The 24,956-nt window shown below is 47.8% G+C and overlaps 1 protein-coding gene across 3 annotated transcripts in view; it reads right to left on the minus strand.

Annotated features, from left to right (window-relative positions):
* CHST7 (carbohydrate sulfotransferase 7) overlaps nucleotides 1-14,601 on the minus strand; it is a 50,073-nt gene extending 35,472 nt beyond the window's left edge. For 2 of the 3 annotated variants that reach the window (XM_073013770.1, XM_073013769.1), the window contains exon 1: nucleotides 12,496-14,601. In XM_073013770.1, coding sequence (XP_072869871.1) covers nucleotides 12,527-13,987 — 1,461 coding nt within the window. In that variant the 5' untranslated portion in view covers nucleotides 13,988-14,601 and the 3' untranslated portion in view covers nucleotides 12,496-12,526. The remainder of the gene's footprint in view (nucleotides 1-12,495) is intronic. The other variant, XM_007991493.3, reaches the window with a different exon arrangement.
* Nucleotides 14,602-24,956: the final 10,355 nt, after the last annotated feature.

Consider the following 24,956-nt stretch of genomic DNA (forward strand, 5'->3'; position numbering starts at 1 on the left):
CCCACCGTGGGAGGAATTCAATGTAAAATCTGAATCCATGTGAGTCATTCAAGCCCATAGTCAGCCAGTACAAAGATTAAATGGGCATTATTTTTCCTCTTACTCTAGAAAAGAATAAGGTAATAACATCTCTCTAGTTTTATGATACCCACACCCCAGCTAAAAATTTCCCAAACTTTTGAGCTCACTTGAGAACGCATCGATGCACACCAAACCAGTATTAATAAAACTTGGAAACAGCTGAGTTTGCCTAGTTGACTTTTGTTTTTTCCTTTCATTGAGCTCCTCCAAGATATAAATTTAGTTGGCATACCTAATTGCTTTTGTGAGTAAAGTTGCTCCCAACTCCAATAAAGGAACTGACTCAGTATTTGATAATATATATTTGGACAGGTCACCTGCAGATGTTTGCGATCCACTAAGTGAGGGTGGAAGGGATTTGGGAGAGCACAGAGCTGGAAGTGACCTGGAGCTTAGATCTGCAATTCAGGCTGCCATTTGGTCCCCATAGGGATTATCAGTCAAATGAGCAGCTGAAGTGTCCCTACCCCCACACTGGGACTACCCAGGAAGGTTCATTCTCTGCCCTTGATCAGTTTTAAGATTCCCAGGTTAGAATGGCTAGTCAGTGTACAGAATCTATGGACCAGCCAAACTCTAGCTCATCACTGCAGGTATCTCTCCCTGCAGAGTGAGGCCGTATGTTTGTTCCACCCTTTCCTAGCCTTTCTTGTCCATGGTCTTGTGGGAGTCAAGTGGCTCCATGGCCTAGAGCAGGTTCGTGTTGGCATAGGACACTGGATCATGGAGGCCAGTCTATATGATTGCTGGAGATTGCCGCACCTAGGATCAAGACATGGATCTTTCCTGAGCTCAGATATTTCTCTTCCCCTTTGACTGTTGAAAAATAAAAATGGCTGGGTGTGGTGACTCACCCCTCTAATCCCAGCACTTTGGGAGGCCGAGGCCGGTGGATTACTTGTCAGGAGGTCGAGACCAGCCTGGCCAACATGGGGAAACCCTGTCTCTACTGAAAATACAAAAAAAATAGCCAGGCATGGTGACAGGTGCCTGTAGTTCCAGATAGTCTGGAGGCTGAAGCACGAGAATCACTTAAACTCAGGAGGCACAGGTTGCATTGAGCCAATATCGCGGCACTGCACTCCAGCCTGGGCAACAGAGCAAGACTCCATCTCAAAAATAAATAAATACATAAATACATAAATAAATATGAAGTAAAATTATTTTAAAAGGCACTCAATAATGTTAGGAGTTTTGTTATTCTTTGTGAGGGATGTGTACGTTTTGGCCAATCATCTCATTTTTGCAAAATTGCCCTCTGTAATTCCTAGCAGCTAGAAAATGGTGGGCCAGGAGTGGTGGGTCACCCCTGTAATCCCAGCACTTTGGGAAGCCAAGGTGGGCGGATCACCTGAGGTCAGTAATTCGAGACCAGCCTGGCCAACGTGGTGAAACCACATCTCTACTAAAAATATAAATATTAGCCGGGCATGGTGGTGCTCGTCTGTAGTCCCAGCTACTCCGGAGGCTGAGGCACAAGAATTGCTTAAACCCGGGAGGCAGAGGTTGCAGCGAGCCCAGATCACGCTACTGCACTCCAGCCGGGGCAACAGAGTAAGACTGTCTCAAAAAAAAAGAAAGAAAGAAAAGAAAAGAAAAAAGAAAAGAAAGAGAAAGTGGGAGGGTGCAGAAAGACAACAAAGAGGAACTTTTTTGTTGTTGTTTGCAGAGCCTGAAAAATGTATTGTATTCCTTTATTACATCCATGTTAGTGATATTCTTTTTTTTTTTGAGACGGAGTCTCGCTCTGGTTGCCCAGGCTGGAGTGCAGTGGTGCAATCTTGGCTCACTGCAAGCTCCGCCTCGCGGGTTCACGCCATTCTCCTGCCTCAGCCTCCTGAGTAGCTGGGACTACAGGCGCCCGCCACCGCGCCCGGCTAATTTTTTGTATTTTTAGTAGAGACGGGGTTTCACCGTGGTCTTGATCTCCTGACCTTGTGATCCGCCCTCCTCAGCCTCCCAAAGTGCTGGGATTACCGGCGTGAGCCACCGCGCCCGGCCCGTGATATTCTTTATTATAGCAAGAGACAGATCTACTCCTCTTACTTCTAAAATCTGTATATTTAACATATGTCAGTTCTTGGCTGGTTGCCGGTTGGCCCTATTTTTAAAATATTATGTTGATTTTCGGATTTTTGGCTTGCTGTTCCTATAATTTCTCTGAGGCAGTAAAGAGTCCTTTTTGAGAAAGTATGGTGTCAGTCATGGGAAAAGTGACCTCAAAGCTCTGGTACAATTTTTCCTAATGTCTACCTTATCTGTCTGGATGTAATGACTTCTTCAATTAGCCTCTGAGTTCCCTCCTAAAGCTGCTTATAACTTTCCTCACTTCATCGTCTTTACTGAAGAACTCAGTCTTGATCATGGCTGCATTCCGCATGCCTTACAAAGCTTTCTGTGATGTTCTATTTCAGGGCAGAACTACACGCTTCAGACCTTCAGTTAGGTTGGCTTCCTGGTCTCCAACCTGCTGGATACCATGACCCAATGATATTAATCAAACAAGCACTCCCTCTAGGCATTTGGATTTCAGGCCAGACTTCTACTTCTTACTGGACTACTGGCCCAGAGAGTACCCTGCATCTTCAGGGCACTTTTTTTTCTTTCTTTCTTTTTTTTTTTTTTTTTGAGACAAAGTTTCATTCTTGTTGCCCAGGCTGGAGTGCAATGGTGCGATCTCAGCTCACCAAAACCTCTGCCTCCTGGGTTCAAGTGATTCTCCTGCCTCAGCCTCCCGAGTAGCTGGGATTATAGGCATGTGCCGCCACGCCCGGCTAATTTTATATATATAGATAGATAGATAGATAGATTTTTTTTTTTTTTTTTGAGACGGAGTCTCGCCCTGTTGCCCAGGCTGGAGTGCAGTGGCACGATCTCGGCTCACTGCAAGCTCCGCCTCCCAGGTTCACACCATTCTCCTGTCTCAGCCTCCCGAGTAGCTGGGACTACAGGCGCCCACCACCACGCCCGGCTAATTTTTTGTATTTTCGGTAGAGACGGGGTTTCACCGTGTTAGCCAGGATGATCTCGATTTCCTGACCTCGTGATCCGCCCACCTCGGCCTCCCAAAGTGCTGGGATTACAGGCGTGAGCCACCACGCCTGGCCTAATTTTATATTTTTAGTAGTGGCGGTGTTTCTCCATGTTGGTCAGGCTGGTCTTGAACTCCCGACCTCAGGTGATCCGCCTGCCTTGGCCTCCCAAAGTGCTGGGATTACAGGTGTGAGACACTGCGCCCAGCCAAGGCACCTTTTAACACTCCAGAAAGGGCTTCGATTCCATAAGCAAAACGTGTCTACCTCAGTGGCTATTCTCAGAATGTGACTCTACAGCAAAGTTCTTCCTGTTCCCGTCCATTTCATGGGAGGGGAATCTGCTGGCACAGAATATAGTCATCATTGAAATCAAATGTGGTGGCCCTCTTTCACAGCCTCTTAATCTCTGAATTTAAAAATATTCACCATCAGAAGAACTGGAAGTCATTATGTTAAGTGAAATAAGCCAGGCACAGAAAGACAAATATTGCATGTTCTCACTCAGATGTGAGCTAAAAAAGTTGATCCCACGGAGGTAGAGAATAGAATGGTGATCACCAGAAAGCTGGAAAGGGTGCAGGGGTTGGCGTGGAGACAGATTGGTTAAATGGGTATGAACATACAGTTAGCTAGAAGAAGTTCTAAGTTCAATAGCAAAGTAGGGTGACTACAGTTAACCACAATGTATGGTATATTTCAAAATAGCCAGGAGAGAAGACTGGAAATCTTCCTAACACATAAAAATTATAAACACTCGAGGTTATGGGCACCCCAAATACCCTGACTTGATCATTACACACTCTACCTGTAACAAAAAAATCACATGTACTCCATAAACATGTACAAATATGTATCCATAACAAAATTTAAAAAATATTTATCATCAGCTGATGCTCTAATTTATTCTCAGCATCCAGCAGGGTGGTCTTAATTATGAACCAGGTCAGCTGCAGAAAATGTCAGACCTGGCCACTGGCTTGGTGCCAGGGTGCCAAGGGGGTTGGGGAGCAAAGCTGAAGGATTCCAATTAGAGACACATCACTGAGCTCCACAACTTTTCTCCAATTAAAACTGCTTCCTATTCAATTCCCAAACAGTTCCCACTTGCCTGTGTACTTGAATTCGAGCCAGAGCTGTTTCTTAGTCCCTACTATTCTGATCTTATACTGCACCTCAGCAGAAATGTCCCTTTCAATAGAGCAAGCTCCTTTTATTTCCACTATGAAGCAAGAGGCTGAGGAGCCAGGAGACCTCACAAACAGAGGGCTTCATTTATTAGTCACCTTGTTCAGCTGGAAAATCAGACACAAAAAAGCGAGGCCAAGTTTAGTTTTTTTCGTTTCATTCTTTTCTGGCCCGTTCATGCTGAGGGCAGGCTGAGACAAAGCATACTAAAGAATGTTAAACCAGCTGTTTGTAAATGTTTCTCAAAAGCATCACTCCCAACTATTTATATTACATTTGTATTCATGGGAAGAAAATCTCTGCCAAGACTTAAAAAATAAAAAATAAATAAAAAAAATAAAAAAAAAACCTCTTAGAAAACCGTCTGAATCCCGCCTCAAAAACTGCAAATGGGCATTTCTGCCCTTCCCCTGCTAAGACCACAAACAGGGCTCTCAGGAATATAGAGAAAATGTATGAATGGTTAAACCTTATTTAAAATCAGCCTAATTTCCCCAGTGATAGGGTCCCCAAATTGTTGATGCTCGAGTCAATAGGTACAATCCCCTGCAACGGTACCAGAAGACGGCCACCAGAACAAGAACCTTGCTAAAACCTGATGTCCTGTGGAAGTGTGGTTTTCTAAAGGCATAATTTTTGTAGCAAAATGTATCCATTTCTTCAAAATAATCACAAAAATAACACTCTCTAAATACATGTGGACTGTAGAAGGGCTAAGAAGTTGACTTCATCTTGGTGTTTTCGTGACTACAACCCAAAGTAGGAGGCCATCACTCATCATTAGAGATGAACTGCAGGGTCAGAGAGAGCCAGGATGACAGCAGCAAGAATCTTCCACTCATCAAACTGGCCAAGATGAAAAAATGAAATCAAATCCATGTTGTTGAAAGTCTGGGAAACAGAAGCTCCAAGAAATTGCTGGTGGTAGTGAATGCTGGCTGACTTTGAAGAACATTACCTCTCAAAATGTACAAAGCATATACCTTTTGCTATATAAGGTCACTCTGCTATAGGAATTTTTCTGACAGATATACTCACATGTATGCAAACACAAGGACCCTAGTAGAAATGCAATGAAATAGAGCACAAAACTATAACAACTAAATGCCCTACAGTATGGAACTAGGAACTACTTAAATATGTTATAATACATTCTTACCATGAAATACAATATAGCTATTAAAAAGAAGATGAAATGGGAAGATTTCCAAAGCAGTAAGTGAAAAAAGTGCAGAACAATACATAGAGTTCAATCTCATTTGTGTATATTTTTCTGCTGGAATTTGCATAAAACATTTCTAGACATATACCACAAGAAATGTTGTGGCTGCTTCTAGGAAGTGAGACTGGCAGGTATTTTATAAACTTCTATCCTGTTAAATTCTATTTTCAGCCGAGCACAGTGACTCACACCTGTAATCCCAGCACTTTGGGAGTCTGAGGCAGGCAGATCGCCTGATGTCAGGAGTTCGAGACCAGCCTGACCAACATGGAGAAACCCTGTCTCTACTAAAAATACAAAATTAGCTGGGCGTGGTGGCGCACGCCTGTAATCCCAGCCACTCAGGAGGCTGAGGCAGGAGAATTGCTTGAACCTAGGAGTTGGAGGTTGTGGTGAGCCGAGATCGTGCCATTGCACTCCAGCCTGGGCAACAAGAGCGAAACTCTGCTTCGAAAAAAAAAAAATTATATTTTTACTACATGCTTATATTATTTCTACAATTTTTTTTTTTTTTTTTTTTTTTTTTTTTTTTTTTTTTTGTGAGACAGAGTCTCAGTCTGTCGCCCAGGCTAGAGTGCAGTGACACAATCTCAGCTCACTGCAACCTTCGCCGCCTCCCGGGTTCAAGCAATTCTCGTGCCTCAGCCTCCTGAGTAGCTGGGATTACAGGCACGTGCCACCATGCCCAGCAAATTTTTGTATTTTTAGTAGATATAGGGTTTCACCATGTTGGTCAGGCTGGTCTCAAACTCCTGACCTCGTGATCCGCCTGCCTCAGCCTCCCAAAGTGCTGGGATTACAGGCATGAGCCACTGCACCTGGCCCTTATTTAATTTATTATTATTATTATTATTACTATTATTAGGAGACAGAGTCTGGCTCTATCCCCCAGGCTGGAGTGCAATGGCGCAATCTCAGCTCACTGCAACCTTTGCCTCCAGGGTTCAAGTGATTCTTCTGCCTCAGCCTCCTGAGTAGCTGGGAATACAGGTGCCCGCCACCACGCCCGGCTAATATTTGTATTTTTAGTAGAGACGTTTCACTATGTTGCTCAGGCTGATCTTGAACTCCTGACCTCAAGTGATCTACCCACCTCAGCCTCCCAAAGTGCTGAGATTACAGGTATGGGCCACCACGCCTGGCCTGGAAATCCTTTTAATCTGACTTTCTCTTCTTATTGGTAAGAACACTAAAGCTGAAAAGGTTTAGGGACTTGCCAAAGGTCAATTAAGTAGTAACCAGGAGAGGCAGGCCCTGATGCCTGGGTTCCCATGCCATAATTCAAAAACTGACTTCATATAGAAAGCAAGGAATGACTGTTACTACTTTATGTCCACCCCTTGCTTTATAGGACCAGCCTCCTTCCCTGTTCACTCATCAGACTTGACAGGTCTTGACTTTTCCTTAACACCATATCCATTAGCTGAGGGGTCCTGCCAGGGAAGGCAGGCCCAAATGGGAGCTCCGAGAATGCCTTGATCAAAGGTAGCATTAACCTCACAAGGAGCAATAATGATTTGGACATGGATGTGTTTTAAAAAATTGTTCACACCTTATTGCAGCCCTGCTACTCAGGTACCTATAAATGTGCACACTCACGTGCGCGTGCACACACACACACCATCCTAACTTCCAGTTCTCTGGCTCAAACCTAGCACCCAGGCTGATATTCTATTAGGAGTCTGAAGAAATTTTGTTGAATGAGAAATTCTATATAGGAGCAATGTTTCAAAAATGCCCATTCTGGGCCGGGCGCGGTGGCTCACGACTGTAATCCCAGCGTTTTGGGAGGCCGAGGTGGGTGGATCACGAGGTCAAGAGATCGAGACCATCCTGGCCAACATGATGAAACCCCGTCTCTACTAAAAATACAAAAAAAATAGCTGGGCGTGATGGCGCGCACCTGTAGTCCCAGCTACTCGGGAGGCTGAGGCAAGAGAATTGCTTGAACCTGGGAGACAGAGGTTGCAGTGAGCCGAGATTGCACCACTGCACTCCAGCTTGACAACAGAGCAAGACTCCGTCTTAAAAAGAAAAAAAAAAAAAAAAAAGGCCCATTCTTTAGCAGTCTGTGTGTAAGCAACAGCTTCACTTTTTAGTGATATTTGTTTATGTTTTGAGACAGGATCTCGCTCTGTCATCCAGGCTAGGTGCAGTGGCACGATCATAGCTCATTGCAGCCTCGACTTCTTGGGCTCAAGCGATCCTCCTACCTCACCCTCTCAAGTAGCTGGGACTACAGATGTGCGCCATTACCCCCAGCTAGTTTAAAAAATATTGTAGAGAAGGTGGGGGGGGGGTGGTCTCGCTATGTTGCCTAAGCTGGTCTTGAACTCCTGGCCTCAAGCGATCTTCCCACCTCAGCCTCCCAAAGTGCTGGGATTATAGGTGTGAGCTACTGCACCTGGCCTCAGTGATATTTATACATAAGCCTATATAAAATGTTTAGGGCCCAGTTTCCTGATTAAAATAGAAGGACTTTCAAAATGATTTGGTGGTGGTTGATCATTTCTTTTTCTGTTTACATTTCTTTAGAAAGAAAGCGTCCCAATTGTTAGGGTTCAAATTACAGGGTGTTTGCATTCTTTCCTAATTTCTTTCAAAGGATACATACATCATGTCAAGGGCAAAGATCAAAGTGCCTTAAGTGCCTAGCGGGATGAAACCTTGGAACCTACCAAGGGCAGACATTAAAGGGAGACATGCTGAAAAGGATAGGATAGCACATCAGTCTGTTCAGAACAGTGGTGGATAGTGTACAATGATGGATTCTTAGATGATGAGCTACAGACAACAAAGCATTTGAAGGCATGTGAGAGGGTTATAAATGGACCCGTGTATAATTGAGGACATTTTCCCCTTTCCATAATAACACTCTACATCTGCTTGGCACTTCATAGCTCCAAGTTCTTTCACATAAATTACTGTAGCAAGCAGTTCAGTGCTCATTGACATCCCTTTATTCCCCATCCTGATCTTGTTCCGGTGGCAGCCTTCTGGTCCCATCTGGCCCAGGGGATGAACCATGACTGGTCCGAGTCACGGGTTCTCAGCTTTGGTTATACAGTAGGATCATCTGGGGAGCTTTTCAAACATCCCAGGGCCTGGGTCCGGGAACTCCACTCCAGACTACTTAAATCAGAATCTCGGGGTGGAGCTCAGGCATTGGCATTTCAAAAAATAAAATAAAAAAGCTCCTCAGGTGAATGTAATGTTCAGTCACGGCTGAGAACCGCTGGTCTAAGCCAGTCACAATGCTCCCATTCCCTTTCACCAATGATTGGGCTAGGACAGGCTGTGTAACCCAGTTTTAGCTAATGAGATGTAAAGGGAAGTCAGCTGGTAAAGGGGGTTCTGGGAAAGGTTTTATAATTTATCAAGGCTGGGTGCAATGATTCACATCTATAATCCCAGCACTTTGAGAGGCCAAGGCGGGCAGATCGCTTGAGCTCAGGAGTACGAGACTAACCTGAGCAACACAGTGAGAGCCCCCACTCCCCGTCCCATCCCCAATCTTTGCAAAAAAAAAATTTTTTTTTTTTTGAGACGGAGTCTCGCTCTGTCGCCCAGGCTGGAGTGCAGTTACCGGATCTGCTCACTGCTCACTGCAAGCTCCGCCTCCCGGGTTCACGCCATTCTCCTGCCTCAGCCTCCCGAGTAGCTGGGACTACAGACACCCGCCACCTCGCCCGGCTAGTTTTCTGTATTTTTAGTAGAGACGGGGTTTCACCGGGTTAGCCAGGATGGTCTCGATCTCCTGATCTCGTGATCCGCCCGTCTCGGCCTCCCAAAGTGCTGGGATTACAGGCTTGAGCCACCGCGCCCGGCCAAATTTTTTTTAATGAGATGGAGTGGTGGTGTGCACCTGACCTGTAGTCCCAGCTACTTGGGAGGCTGAGGTGGGAGGATTGCTTAACCCTGGGAAGTTGAGGCTGCAGTGAGCCATGACACTGCACTCCAGCCTGGGTGACAGAGTGGATGTGGTGGTATGCACCTGTGAGCCCAGCTGCTTGGGAGGCTGAGGTGGGAGGATCACTTGAGCACGGGAGGAGGAAATTGCAGTGAGCCAAGATCACAACACTGAACTCTAGCCTGGGTGACAGAGTGAGAGCGTCCTCTCAAAAAAAAAAAAAAAAAAAAAAAAAAAAAAAAAAAAAAAAAAGAGCATGGCAGGAGGAAAAACCCCTCCACCCCTAACCGGCTAGATAGCTTCCTTCCTTTCTGTATTTTAATAACCCCGTGTCATTGTGTGAAGATGTGATGCTTGGAGCTGTGGCTACCATCTTGTGACAGTGGGAAGATAAGCTGGTGAATAAAAGCCAAGATGTAAAAGAGAGAAAGGGCCTCGGTCCTTGGTGACTTGGTTCAAGGTGCTATGGCCCTCACCCAGACCAGAAAAAACTTCACTGACTCCCTCACTGCCAAATCCTGGCCATTGGGTATGGACCATCCAGAAGTTACTCAGGTTAATTCACATGTGGTCTCTCTCCTCAGTTGAGCCAAGGGCATCCTGAGATGCCCTGTGGGGAGGATGGCTGTAAAGTCATCGGCTTTCTTGTGTAGGCACTGTTGGCAGCTCAGGGATATTTTATTTGTTCAGTGGTTGGGACATATTAGTAATAAAGCTGAGTGTGTTTTCCACTTCATACTAGCCTGGCTGGAGTATCGGGGTGCTGCCAGGGAATGCCAAGGCGGGGAGCAGGTGAGGTATAAAAGAGAAGATTATGAGCTCTGGAGTCCAACACCAAACACTGTTCCACCCTCACCAGCCCAGGTATGACTTTGGGCAAATTACTTCTCCGAGTCTCAGATTCCTCATCTGGAAAACTGGTGTAAATTATGATATATGTACAATGCCTAACTCAGTGCATGACACATAGCCCTTTGGTAAGGATCCATCCTCCTCCCTTCTCTTCCCTTCTCTAGAGTAGAGCGTGACAAACTTTTGGAAAACCCATCAGTGCGTTGGCAGCAATGTTATCTTCCTAGGAACCAAGAATACAAACATTGTAATCAATCCACTGATTGGTGGTAAGTGCCCAATGCGGGAGGAAGGACTCAGTCACTAAAGTCTGGAAGAGCCTAAAGCTTGCTCCCAGCTGTCCCTGCAGCCCTGCAAAGGAAGCCCCGTCGGCCTTCCAAACAGCAACACCAGTGTCTTCCCTCAGAGTCACTGTCACCCACACAGACTCTAACTTCCTAGAGGGCAAAGACTGTCCTCTACCCTCCTCTCTATTCTCTTTAATGCTTCACCCCAGCCAGTACTCAAATAGATGTTAGTAAAAATGAAAAAAAAAAAAAAAAAAAGCACAAGTTTCTGGGAGATTGTCATGTCTTAAAGCCATAAAATGCACAGCATTCGCCCAGGGGAGGAGTTCCCTGAGGCCAGTGAAGAAGGGTTAGGGACAATTACTGTTGCATCTGTAAATACAGGATCAGCAGATGAAAGGATGTTTTTGTTAAGATGTGACAAGTCACCCTGTGCCTTACCTTCCATCACTCTGGAAATCAGGAAAGAACACAGACTTCCTAGCATTTACAGAAACTAAGAAAACCATTTGATTACTGGGAGAAAACTTAGTTAGCCAGCTTCTGAAATCACTCTGAAACCCTGGTTCTGTAACAACAACAAAGTCCCTCTTCATTAATATCTTCAACGTTTGTCCTCAGAGCTTCATCTCAGGGGAATGCTGAATTACACTATAAAATAATGAATGGAAACTTAACTCACTTCCGCCCACCCAGCACTGCTTTTCCTCCTCCTCTGGACTGACTGCACAGCGCAGGCGGCGGCACCCTTCCAACTCACACAAAGTTCGGGAAACACACTCCCACGTCACTGACTCCTATGGTCAGCACTGTGCAGAGCAAACCCTTCCCTCAGGCCATACACTGACCCGCACAGAACACATTTTGAGACTGTTTCAGCACCACTTTAGCATCTTCAGATATGCAGAGAAAAAAACAAAAATGAAAAAAACAACAACAAAAAGGAGTGGGCAGTGTCTTTTCACAAAGCTCCTCCTGCAGTCACAAACTGCTACTGCCAATTGAAGGCTCCATCTGTCAAACGGATGGGGTGGAGTGGGGGACACCCACCCCTGAGGTCTTGTCGACACTAGAGGAAGCTGATGTGAATGGGATATGGTCATATATCCTGCAAACGCCAGCTACAGGGAGAAGGGGGGAAGGGAGAGAAGGAGGGGAAGGGGGAGGTGGAGGAAGAGAGGGAGAGGGGAAATGGGAGAGGGAAGGAGGGGGAGGGGAGACAGAGAGGCGCATATAAGCCAGGGGAAAGCAAGTCTATTCACTACACAAGCGCCTGCGACACACAATATGCAAGAAGTGTTGCAAGAGCCGCCTGACTGTGCCTGCATGCTTGGAAACTCAGGAGAAAAGCCCTGGAGCCTGCGCATAAAACAGAGAAGAAAAACGAAACAGAAAGATTAGGGATAGGCAGGGTTAGAATCAACGCCTTTCCACCAAACTCTCTGCTTTTGGCTTTCTCTGTGCCTGTAAACACCATTGCAAAGTCTCCTTACAGGACAAACTGGCATCAAGATAACTCCATAATCATCAACCTCAAATGGTTTCCGAAATCCTATACTCCACATGTCAACTCCCAGTCTCACGGTTCATTATGACTATTTCAAGCCTTCTCTACTCTCCTCAGCCCTCTGAAACCTCCTACTTCATACCGGGGAATGGGAGTGCGGAGACCTGGCTTCCACCTCAGTCACGCTTAAATATCCTCTCTCATCTCGGGATCTCCCTCTAAGGAGGCGCAAGGCTAAGCTGGAGATTCCGATGAATCTACCAAATTCTACGAGCAGGACTTTCCCATCCTCTTGAACCTGATCTGATAGGATGGGATCTAGGATGGTACCCTCACCTCTACACTTCCCATCCCCAGGCCATTCCAGGCTCCCGGAAGACCAGTCCGGGTCCCTGCCTTGCCCCGGGCCACCTTACCCGGATCCGTGCCGGGGACAGGGATGGGAGGCTACGTGGCGCCATCGGCATCCATCTCCAGCGGCTTCTCCCCGTCCCTGGGCGGCTCCGCGTCGCCCTCCTCTCCGCTGCGAGGGTAGGCAAGCAGACGCATGGCTGGAGCGCAGGCGGCCTCCACCTGGCGCACCTGCTCTCGGCTCAGGCGCTCGCGCCAGGCGTGCACCGCCTCGCGGGCGTCGCGCGCTGACAGGTGGAAGGGCCGGTCGGCGCCATAGGCCGCGCCGCGAGTCATGTTGAGCGCGAAGGCGTCGAGCGCTGCGAGCGCGCGCAGCCCGGAGAAGCGCAGCAGGCGGCGCAGCTGGGCGCGTGGCTGCCGCACCAGGTCCTCATAGCGCAGCCTCAGGTAGCGGCGCCGCAGCCAGGCGGGCGCACCGCGCGCGAAAAGTAGATCCCGCAGCCAGGCTTCGCAGATCACCTCGAGCGCACCGGTCAGGAAGAAATCGGCGCGCGGTGCGGCGGGCAGCGCGCGAGACTGGCCCCCGGGGCGAGCACCCACGCCGTGCGCCAGCAGCACACGGTGGAAGCGGTCGCCCCTCTGGCGGGTGCGCAGCACTTGGATGCTCTCGCGCAGCAGTCCCTGCCTAGACTTGAGGCGCGAGTTGTGCACCGCCCTCGGGTCGCGGAAAAGCTGCACCACCTTCAGGTTGAGGCCTGGGTCACGCAACAGGGGCACCAGCACGCCCAGATCGAGCAGGCGCACGTCCTTGATGACCACCACCGGGTACTTTCGGCACTCGGCCTCCAGGGCGCGTATCGCCACGGGTGGGCAGCTGCGCTCGCAGGCGGTGTCCTCGACGAGGCCCACCTCGGCTCGGGCACGGGGCGCGCCAGGACACAGTGGCGGCGAGCAGATGACCTTGTTAGTCCGCCAGCGGAAGAGGGCGGCCGTGGTAAGATTGGCCGTGTCCGGGGCGCGCGCAGCGGGGTCCCCCGGCGGTGCGTACAGCCGCAGCACAGAGAAGTCGCAGCGGAAGAGCGAACGCAGCATGTCGCGCAGCGCGCCCTGCAGGCTCTCGGCATCGCCCGGATACAGCGCCTGCCATAGATGCCACATAGGCTCATACAAGTAGAAAACGTCCGGGTGCTGGTTAAAGAGTTCGCCCAGGAAGGACGAGCCGGTGCGCCAGGTGGCATGCACGTAGATGTGCTGCTTCTCGCGAGACACCGCCTCCCCGACAGCGCTGCTGAGGTTGCTTGGGGACCCAGGGGACTGGCTCGCGCCCCCTTCCGCGGCGGCCCGCGCCTCTGCGCCCTGCTCGCGTTCGCCGGCCGCCGCCGCTTCCAGGCTCCACACTCCCAGGCTGCGCTGCAGGCCAGGGCAGTGCCCGGCGCCCTTGTCCCCGTCGCGGCCGCCGTCCAGTACGGAGGGGACGAGCAACAGCACCAGCGTGTACAGCACCAACAGCAGCGCGAACTTGCAGTACTCTCGGCGTCGCCGCCGCCGGCCCTTCATCGTTCACCGACCCTCCAGGGCGGGTCGGGCGCCAGTTTTCTCCCGTTCCTCAGAAATCCCGTCCTGTGTCCGCTCCTGTGGCGTCTCCCGGCCCCTGTGTGCCGGGAGGAGCAGAGCCGCGGGGCCGCGCATCCACGAGGGGAAACTTGGAAGGCGGTGGTGCTACTGACTGCTCCCCTGCCCTCTCCGCTCTGCCGCCGGAGAGCCGCCTATTGGCCGACTTGGCAGCCTCCCGCCCCGCCTTTCTGCCCGCTTGGGTTCGCCCACGGCTCTGCCAGATCTGGGCGGGGCTGTAGCGGGGCTGGGACTCGGGATCACCGAGCCAGACCCCCACCTTTCCCCAAACCCTCCGTAGTGAAGCCTTCATCAATAACTTCAGGCAAAGGAGGGACCTGTGTGTACAGAATGTACCCAGTAAAGGGCCATAGACCCCACCCGGAGAAGGCCACTGCCTCTTCTGTTTTATGTCCCCTGCCTAGCCATCGCTATCCTAGGCGGATAACCACTCGCCACTATCTACATCCAGCGCCCCCATCAGCCTTGGAGTGGATGTTACTGAGTTCTGGAGTAAAAGATACAAGATTGCACGTGGTAGAGTGGTCCAGGGGAGTTGGAGATACTACTGCATTCACGCAGCACCTTTCATAAAGTTTAGCCTTTGTGAAGTTCTAAGTGTTGTGTTCTGTAGGGTTTTTCACCAGCTGATGGGCTCTGCACATTTTACCAATACTCTGGGGTCCAGTTTGGTCATTTGTAAAATGTGAATAATTCTCAGTACCCATGTACCTCCTGGGATTGCGAGATTTGGGGGTTGTTACCACAGTATTACCCAGCCTATGCTGACACCTATGAACAAAAGACATTTACAGAATCAAAGTGGTAGAATGGTGACCTTTCTCCGGAGCTTGGTGTTTAAAAGGACCTGTAAGGAGAAACGTGTACCCAAGGATAGATGGAAAAGGGACAGGAAGTCCAAGAGGCAGATGAAGACTAGAGTCACTAAAATTCAAAACAGAACCAAAAAAGATACATTTGGCTCTGTTCATCAGGCCAATGAAGGAAGTGAGAGCTTTCACCAGCTTGGGGAAGGTGTTGTAAAGTTAACAAAACATAGAAAGCATATCTACTCATCTCCACCAGGGGAAGGTGTTCAGATTGGAAGAGAGAACATCTGCAATGCTCTCCACTGGTCTTTTTCATCACGGAAGTTACTCCACCTGTGAAATCACTGACTCAAGTATTTCGTTTTCTTTCCACAATTCCCCTCTTCTTCCAGCCAGTTGTTCAAATCTTCCCTATTCTCCAACCTCCACTTTTTGACCACCACCCCCACTTTCTTCTCAGTTTTTCATATTCAGCGGAAAGATGCCATACTATTATTTTAATAACACTCCCTCCAATAAGCTAAACTCACGTGCCCTCTGCCTTTTCATTACTCATCTAGCAAAATCCCCCAAACCCTGCTTTTGGCTTTCTCTGTGCCTGCAGACACCATTGCAAAATATTTCCCCACAGGTGTGAGCCAGGCACAGTGGCTCACGCCTATAATCTCAGCACTTTGGGAGCCCACAGAACAGATTGGCATCAAGATAACTTCATAATCATCAACCTCAAATGGATGCTGAAATCTTATGTTCTTCATGTCACTTCCCAGTCTCAAGTTCCATTATGTTGATTTCAAACCTTCTCTAGTCTCCTCAGACTTCTGATACCCCTCTTCCCCCACCCACTACTTCTCAGCACTTACCTCCTACTTCATAAAGAAACCATGTTAGACAATCTCTCACTTTTCCACTATCAAACTCATATGCATTGACCTCTGTACACATCTCCTTTGTAGCAAGGATATGATTTTACAATATTAATATACAACTTTCCCTTCTGTTTTCACTTTTCCCTCCTCTCTGGCTTGGTGGGGTTTTTTTTGTTTTTTTGGAGACAGAGTCTTGCTCTGTCACCCAGGCTGGAGTGCAGTGGTGTGATCTTGGCTCACTGCAAGCTCCGCCTCCCAGGTTCACGCCATTCCCCTGCCTCAGCCTCCCCAGTAGCTGCGACTACAGGCGCCTGCCACCACACCCGGCTAATTTTTTGTATTTTTAGTAGAGACGGGGTTTCACCGTATTAGCCAGGATGGTTTCGATCTCCTGACCTCGTGATCCGCCCGCCTTGGCCTCCCAAAGTGCTGGGATTACAGTCATGAACCACCGCGCCCGGCCCTCTCTGGCTTTTTAAAAAGTTTTATTTTGAGACAGGATCTGGCTCTTTCACCCAGGCTGGAGTGCAGTGGCACTATCACCGCTCACTGCAGCCTCAACCTCTCAAGTCCAAGCAATGTTCCTACCTCAGCCTCCCAAGCAGCTGAGACCACAGGCATGTGGACACCCAGCTAATTTTGTTTGTTTGTTTGTTTGTTTGTTTTTTGTAGAGACTGGCATCTCTATGTTGCCCAGGCTGGTCTCGAACTCGTGGGCTCAAGTGTTCCTCCCACTTCGGCTTTGTGCTGAGATTACAGGCCTGAGTTACTGTGCCCGGCCTCATGTCATCTTTTAAGCAAGTAGGTGGCTCTGTGCTGGTGTGAGGGGAGAGGTGTGGCTGGGCAGAATGCAAATAGTTGGTGGTGTTTGTTTTCCCATTTGTTTTCCCCAAAAGCCTCAACTCCGGTAGCAGAAAATGTGATAGGTTTTTTAAATAACCACTAAGTATTCCCCTCCTCTGTTTTGCCCTTGGGCAATGACTTCCCATACTGACTCTGGGATGACCCTGTGGCTTGCATTGGCTTGTGGGACAGTAGCAAACATGACACAGCAGAGTTCCGAAAAATGCTCCTGCTGTGGGAATTGCCCTCATCCTGCTCTTTGGAACCCTGAGATCGGCTGGTGAAGAAGCCTGAGTTAGCAACACGGCTCAGAAAATAAGCCCTCCCAGCTGAGGCCCCCCACTCCCCCGACAAGCAAGCCTGCTGACTGCCAGACAGGTGAGAAAGGAGAGCCTCCACCAGTACTTCTCAAACTTGAATGCTTGAAGGCTCCTGTCAAAATGCAGAAAGTGGGCCGGGCCCAGTCGTTCACACCTGTAATCCCAACGCTTTGGGAGGCTGAGGCGGGTGAATATCCTGAACCCGGGAGTTCGAGACCAGCCTGGGCAACATGGTGAAACCCCATCTCTACCAAAAGTACGAAAAAAATGAACCAAGCATGGTGGCGTGCACCTGTAGTCCCAACTACTTGGGAGGCTGAGGTGGGAGGATCACTGGAGCCCAGGAGGTGGAGGTTGTAGTGAGCCTGGGTGACAAAGTGAGACCTCATCTCAAAAAAAAAAAAAAAAAAAAAAAAAAGCAGAAAATGATTCATTACACCTAGGGTGGGGCCAGAGAGACTTCTTCCTCCCCCTCCCCCTCCTCCTCCTCTCTCTCTCACCCAGGCTGGAGTGCAGCGGCGTGATCATAGCTCACTGCAGCTTCAACTTCCTGGGTTCAAGCAATCCTTCTCATGCCTGGCTAATTAAAAAAAAAAATTTTTTTTTAGGCTGGGTGCGGTGGCTCACGCCTGTAATCCCAACACTTTGGGAGGCCGAGGCAGGCGGATCACGAGGTCAGGAGTTGGAGACCAGCCTGGCCAATATGGTGAAACCCCGTCTCTACTAAAAATACAAAAATTAGCCAGGCATGGTGGCACACACCTGTAGTCCCAGCTACTTGGGAGACTGAGGCAGGAGAATTGCTTGAACGCAGGAGGCGGAGGTTGCAATGAGCGGAGATCGCACCACTGCACTCCAGCCTGGGTGACAGAGTGAGACTCCATCTCAAAAAAAAAAAAAAAATTGTAGGCCAGGCACGGTGCCTCATGCCTGTAATCCCAGCACTTTGGGAGGCCGAGATGGGTGGATCACGAGGTCAGGAGATCGAGGTCATCCTGGCTAACACAGTGAAACCCCGTCTCTACTAAAAATACAAAAAAAAATTAGCCGGGCCTGGTGGCGGGTGCCTGTAGTCCCAGCTACTCGGGAGGCTGAGGCAGGAGAATGGCATGAACCCAGGAGGCGGAGCTTGCAGTGAGCGGAGATCGGGCCACTGCACTCCAGTCTGGGTGACAGAGCGAGACTCCATCTCCGAAAAAAAAGAAAAATTGTAGAGTCGTGCTATGTTGCCCAGGCTGGTCTTGGACGCCTGGCCTCAAGCAGTCCTCTTGCCTCATCCTACCAAATTGCTGGGATTACAGGCTTGAGCCACTGCACTGGGTCCTGAGACTACATTTCTCATAAGCTCCTGGGTGCTTCTGATGCTCCTGGTCTGAGGACCACACTTAGAGTAGAAAGATGCTACACCTTCCTGCTCTAACTGAGCTGACCCACCAAATTGTGAGAAATAATAGATGTAAGTTTTAGGGGTTTGTTATGTAGCAAAAGCTAGCTGATACAAAGAACATGTGAGGGCTGAGATGAAATGTTTTGGAGAAGCAAAGGAAAGAGCAGCAGCACTCTAGTGCCCCCAACCCCACTGAGACATTTTCCCTAGGCTAGGAGGGGTGGGCAAAGGGAGAGAGAAGTCTATGGATCCTGCAGCCCAGAGCACCTGAACTCCTTCCTGGCGATGTGTCAGGGCAGAGCAAGAGTCAAAGAGAAGTGGCCACATAGTTCAGCTTGACAGAGACGATCAGGGGCACTGTGCTAAACCTTCCTGGGCCCCAGGCACAGCTTGGAAGCAGCAGAAGGGTCAAGTGACAGTGACGGAGACATTTCAGGGCAACTAGGTGAGCCAAAACCCAATGATTCTAAGACCCCAGATCAAGAGTACAACCTTGGGAGTAGAGGAACCCTAGGAATTAATAAGGTCAATCAGTGGTCTGTCATCCTAGCAGAAGGAAAACTCAATCTGAATTAAAGTTGTTTTCTATTAAGTGATTTCTATCACACCTAAGTTACTAGATCTGCTATCCGTTTTTCACGATAGAGTAGGCCCTGGTCCCTCCTATCAATCACCATTTCTCCTCCCTATTCAACTATACCCTCTCAACCAGATTATTTCCACTGATGTGAAAATTAAACAGTTTGGTCTCTTTCTCTGTTTCTTCCTCTGTCTTTAAAGTCCCATTGGTTTGCATCCTCCTTTAGCATAGCTGCTGCTATTCCCTTGTGGGAATCAGAAGGTGCCCCCTCCAGATAGATGAATTGCAAGGGGGCTGACCCCATTTAAATAAGTACCCCTTCCTTCAGGCCACAGCCCCAGTCCAAGGTTCACAGCTTGAAGGCAGAACCTGGTCAGATTCCAGCCCGCTCTTGCATCTTTCTGCCAGGCACCCTCACCCTGCCCTTCTCCTACCCTTGTCCTGTTGCCACTGGTTTCTCTGCCCACTCCTTACAGCTCAACTTCTTAGTAGAGCTGTCTATACTAGTTCTCTCCGTGCTCTCATTTCCTACTCATTCTGTGGTAGGCCAGGTCTCCCTAACGGCTGAACAGGCAGGCCCCGCTAACAACGGTTTCAGCACTGACTGAGTGGTTAAGGTAACTATTAAAAGCTGAGAGAGCCAGTGCCCTGATACAAAGGCTGGAAGGTAACAAAACACACCAAGAGTTTTGCCTAGGTCTTTCCTGGGCCTTGAAGCGTGATGAGAGAAGGAAGGAGTTCTTAACAGGACCCATTTAAGATTAAACAAGTATCTCCGGGCACAGTGGTTCATGCCTGTAATCCCAGCACTTTGGGAGGCCGAGGCAGGCAGATCACTTGAGGTCAGGAGTTCGAGACCAGCTTGGCCAACATGGTGAAAACCCGTCTCTACTAAAAATACAAAAATTAGCTGGGCGTGGCATGCACCTGTAATCCCAGCTACTTGGGAGGCTGAGGCAGGAGAATCGCTTGAACCCGGAAGGCGGAGGTTGCAGTGAGCCGAGATTGAGCCACTGCACTCCAGCCTGGGCAACAGAGTGAGACTCTGTCTCAAAAAAATAAAATAAAATTTTAAAAGATTAAACACGTTTTATTAGGGGTCTGAAGGAACTCCCCAAACCTCCATGATTTAGCAGGAGATAAGAGAAGGGTAATCACCCCAGCACCTGGATCCATTTGGATTAAGTAAATTTACTGAGGCTCCAGAGGAAGGTCTTCAGGACTCAGATCTTAATTATAGATTAGAAGTTAATCACCTATGTCTTTAGATGAAGGCACACTTACACATAGACATATAGCTTAGGAGGTATGTAAGCTCTGGAAAACTTTGTAATTTTGAGTTGGTCTGGCGATAATTTCCAGGCTTTCTCCCTATACCCAGTTACGGAAATAAAAACTCTCTTCTTTCCCAGTTCACCTGCATCTTGTAATCGGGCTGAGACCCTCGGTTTGGTCTGGGAACAATTCCTCAGCACACTCCAATCTGAGTTCTGCCCCCATATTGCCACATCATCAGCTCTTTCGAAGCTTATCAATGGCTTCCATGGGTTTTCTTTTTTTTTTTAATTGAGTTTAGCTAGGATCACAGACTCACACCACCACTCCCAGCTAACTTTTTTATTTTTCATTTGTGTAGATACGGGATCTTCCTATGTATTCCAGGCTGGTCTCCAACTCCGGGGCTCAAGTAATCCTCCTACGTTGGCCTCTCAAAGTGCTGGGATAACAAATGTGAGCCACCATGCCTGGTGCCATGTTACTGAATCCAGGACACTTTCATGGCTCACCTTACTTGACCTTTCAATAACATTTTTGACTGACACATTGTTAAGTGTACATATGTATCAATAACATTTAACACTGTTGACAGCTCCCACTTTCAAACCATCTCTTCTGCTAACTTCTGTGACATCACATGTGAACTGTTCTCCTCCTAGTTCATAGCTGCACCTTCGGAGCATAGCATTTGGGAGACTGACCTTTGGAGTGAGGCCACCCAAGTTGATATCCTTTGGAGTGAGGCAACCCAAGTTCATAGGCCAGCTCCACCACTTCCAGCTCTATGGCCTTGGGCAAGTAAGTTAACCTCTCTGTGCCTCATTTATCAAACATTAGTTCTAGTAGTACCTATCCTGCCCTATCCTTCAGGGTTGTTGTAAGAATTCAGTTTTTTATATATATATGCAGTCATGTGCCACCTGATGTTTTGTCAATGATGAGCTGCATATACAAGGGAGGTCCCATAAGATTCTAATACCTTATTTTTATTGTACCTTTTCTATGTTTAGATGATATGTTTAGATGCACAAATACCATCTCGTGTTACAACTGTCTACAGTATTCAGTACAGTAGCATGCTGTACATACAGCCTAGATGTGTCATAGGCTATCCCACCTAAGTTTGTGTAAGTACACTTTATGATGTTTGCACAATGATGAAATTGCCTAACAATGCATTCCTTGGAATGCATCCCCATCATTAAACAATGCATGACTGGGTGTGGGGTGTGTGTGTGTGTGTGTGTGTGTGTGTAATCCCAGAGCAGTGCATCCCATAGAGTAAGCTTTAAGTCTTATGAGTCGGTACCATTGTTGCTGCTGTAGGAAGCTGATTCCCCAGGCCCTCTTCCTTTTCACTCTATGATCCCTTCAGTGACTCCAAATTGACATTTCCAGCCCAGGCCTCTCCTTGGGGCTCCACACCTAAAAATCCAGTTGCCCACTTGACATTCCCTCTTGGTTGCCTCAATGTCATATCAATTTTAATATGTGAATGACAAAACCATCTATGCTATTATGCAGTCAGAAACTTAGGAGCCGTTCTGGGTATCTCCCTCTTCCTCAGTCCTTCTTTTTCAATCTAATCTATCACCAAGTCAGGTTGGTTTTACCTCCTGAATATCCTTTCAAATCGTTCACTTATCTTCACTGCCATTGCTACTACCCTAGCTCAGAGGACCAACTGTCCCCTAGAACACTGTAAAAACTGCCTAGCCAGTCTCTGTTACTATTTTGCCCTCTTTTAATTTTTTTTTTTTTTTTTTTTTTGAGACTGGGATTCACTCTGTCGCCGAGCATGGAGTGCAGTGGTGTGATCTTAGCTCACTGAAACCTCTGCCTCTCAGGCTCAAGTGTTCCTCTCTCCTCAGCCTCCCGAGTAGCTGGGATTACAGGCGCGCACCACCACGCCTGGCTACCTTTTTTTTTGTAGAGATGGGATTTCACCATGTTGCCCAGGCTGGTCTTGAACTCCTGGGCTCAAGTAGTCTGCCTGCTTCAACCTCCCAAAGTCTTGAGATTAGAGGCGTGAGCCACTGCACCTGGCCTAATTTTTAATCAGTGATATATTTTGGTCATGCCATTTCTCTGCTCAGAATCTGTCTTGGATTCCAATTGGTCTTTGGATAATGATGCTAATCATTAAGGTTTGAAAATTATGTTGTTAGAGGTCTTGAATGCCAGACCTTATCATGGTGTCAAGCACACAGTAGGTGCTCAATAAGCATTTGTTGTCTGATTGACTGCTGGGAAGAAGCACTTTCACATTTGAGCTTTGATAGCAAACTACTGATGATTTGTGTTGAGGGAGTAAGTAACGTTAGCAGATATGACTTTCCAAAAATAGTCTTGCTGGGATCCCATGGATTGGGATTGAGAGAGGAAGACCTATTGGGACAGAAAGAAAGAGCAGAGAATTTGAAATAGATGGCAATTGGAAAGAAAAAGATGGATAGAGATTGGGAAGGCAGAATCTGTCTGCTTGGCTGAGAAAAAAATAAGACTCGGATTCTAGACTGAGAAAAAGAAAAAACGGATTTCTTTTGATTCGTTTATTCTGCTATTCTCTCTCTCTCTCGCTCGCTTTCTCTCTCGCTCGCTCTCTCTCGCTCTCTCTCTCTCTCTCCTTCTCTCTCTCTCTGACAGGATCTTGCTCTGTCACCTAGGCTGGAGTGCAGGAGTGTGATCATGGCTCACTAAAGCCTCGACCTCCCAAGCTCAAAGGATCTTCTCACCTCAGCCTCCTGAGTAGCTGAGACCACAGGTGTGTGTCACCAGGCCTGGCTAATTTTTTAATATTTTATGGAGATGAGGTCTCACTATGTTGCCCAGGCTGGTCTCAAACTCCTAAGCTCAAGCGCTTCTCCTGTCTTGGCCTCTCAAAGCACGGGGATTACAGGTGTGAGCCACTGCTCCTGGCCAGCATGCCTTCTAAGGATTTTCACAGTCTGGCTCTAATCTACCTCTACAATCTCCTTTTCTGTTTTTCATCAGGTTTCCAACATTATAAACAGGGGTGCTTAAATCACATCTTTACTACTTTCAAAACAATGAACCTAGAGACCAGACTTTTTCTTATGTATGCAAATATTTATTCAAAAATATGTATCAAGTGCAATCATGTATCTGGGGTTGTGCTGGGCAGAGGAGGTACACAATGAACAAAACAGTCCCTGACCCTGTTGTCCCTTCCAGCCTGAGAGAGGAGACCAACTTTAACCAAATCAATCTCCTAATGTGTGAATAACCCCAAACTGAACTAAGTGCTTGAAGGAGAGGAACACAGTTATGTGAGAATGTATAACATAAAGGTCTGCCCCAGGGCTGGGCGCAGTGGCTCACACCTGTAATCCCAGCACTTTGGGAGGCCGAGGCGGGTAGATCACTTGAGATCAGGAGTTCGAGACCAGGCTGGCCAAGATGGTGAAACCCTGTCTCTACTAAAAAATACAAATTAGCCAGGTGTGGTGGCGAGCGCCTGTAGTCCCAGCTACTCGGGAGGCTGAGGCAGGAGAACTGCTTCAACCTGGGAGGTGGAGGTTGCAGTGAGCCAAGATTGTGCCACCGCACTCCAGACTGGGCAACAGAGCAAGACTCAAAAAAAATCTGCCCAGACACACAAACTCTCTCTCTCTCTCTGTCTCTGTCTCTCTCTCTCTCACTCCATCTCTCTCTCTCTGTCTTCTCTCTGTCTCTCTCTCTCTCTCTCTGTGTGTGTGTGTGTGTGTGTGTGTATGTGAGGAGGAGGAGGAGGAGGAGTGGTAAAGACTTCCCACAAGGGATGCTTGAGCAGAGAGCTGAAGGTGGAGAAGGACCTGATTGAATGAAGTGGAAATGGAACATGATGGGTTCAAGAAACTTAGACCATGTAGCTATTCTTGCATATTTATTTTTTCATATGAACTTTAGTATCAACTTGTTTAGGTCCAGAATAAAAGCTTATTGGTATTCTTACTGAGAGTTGGTAAGTTTATAACATAACATAGGAAGGAGAATTGACATCTCCATGATATTGACTTGACCTATCTGTGAGAGCCACCATTCAGCCCAGTATATCATGTAAGATAACATAAACAGAGGTTCCAAGGATCAGGACATGGATATCTTTAGGGGCCATTATCCTTCTCACCACAAGCACTATTTACAATAATACCAAAGAAGGCCAGGTGCAGCGGCTCACGCCTGTAATCCCAGCACTTTGGGAGGCAAGGCAGTCGATTACTTGCAGTCAGGAATTCGAGACCTGGGCAACATGGTGAAACCCTGTCTCTACTAAAAATACAAAAATTAACCGGGCGTGGTGGCAGGCACCTGTAATCCCAGCTACTCTGGAGGCTGAGGCACAAGAACGCTTAAATCCAGGAAGCAGAGGTTGCAGTGAGCTGAGGTCGTGCCACCGCACTCCAGCCTGGGCAAGAGAGCGAGACTCAATCTAAAAATAAAAGAAAAGAAAATAGAAATAATACCAGAGAAATGAAATACTTAGGTGTAAATTTGACAAATATGTCCTAGATCTATGTGCTGAAAACTACAAAACAATGATGAAGGAAATAAAAGAGAGCTAAATATATGGAGATTTAGAAATGTCTGGAGCACTGTGTTCATGGATTGGAAGACTCAATATTGTTAAGATGTCAATACTCTAAAAATTTATCTATAGATTCAACACAATTCCAGTCCAAATCCCAGCAGGATTCTTTGTAGATATCAGCATGGTGACTCTAAAATTTACATGGAGAGGCAAAGAAATTAGAATATTCAAAACAGTTTTTAAAAATAAGAACAAAATTGGAAGATTCATGTTACTT

The sequence above is a fragment of the Chlorocebus sabaeus genome, chromosome X (genome assembly GCF_047675955.1).
Source record: "Chlorocebus sabaeus isolate Y175 chromosome X, mChlSab1.0.hap1, whole genome shotgun sequence".
NCBI lineage: Eukaryota > Metazoa > Chordata > Mammalia > Primates > Cercopithecidae > Chlorocebus > Chlorocebus sabaeus.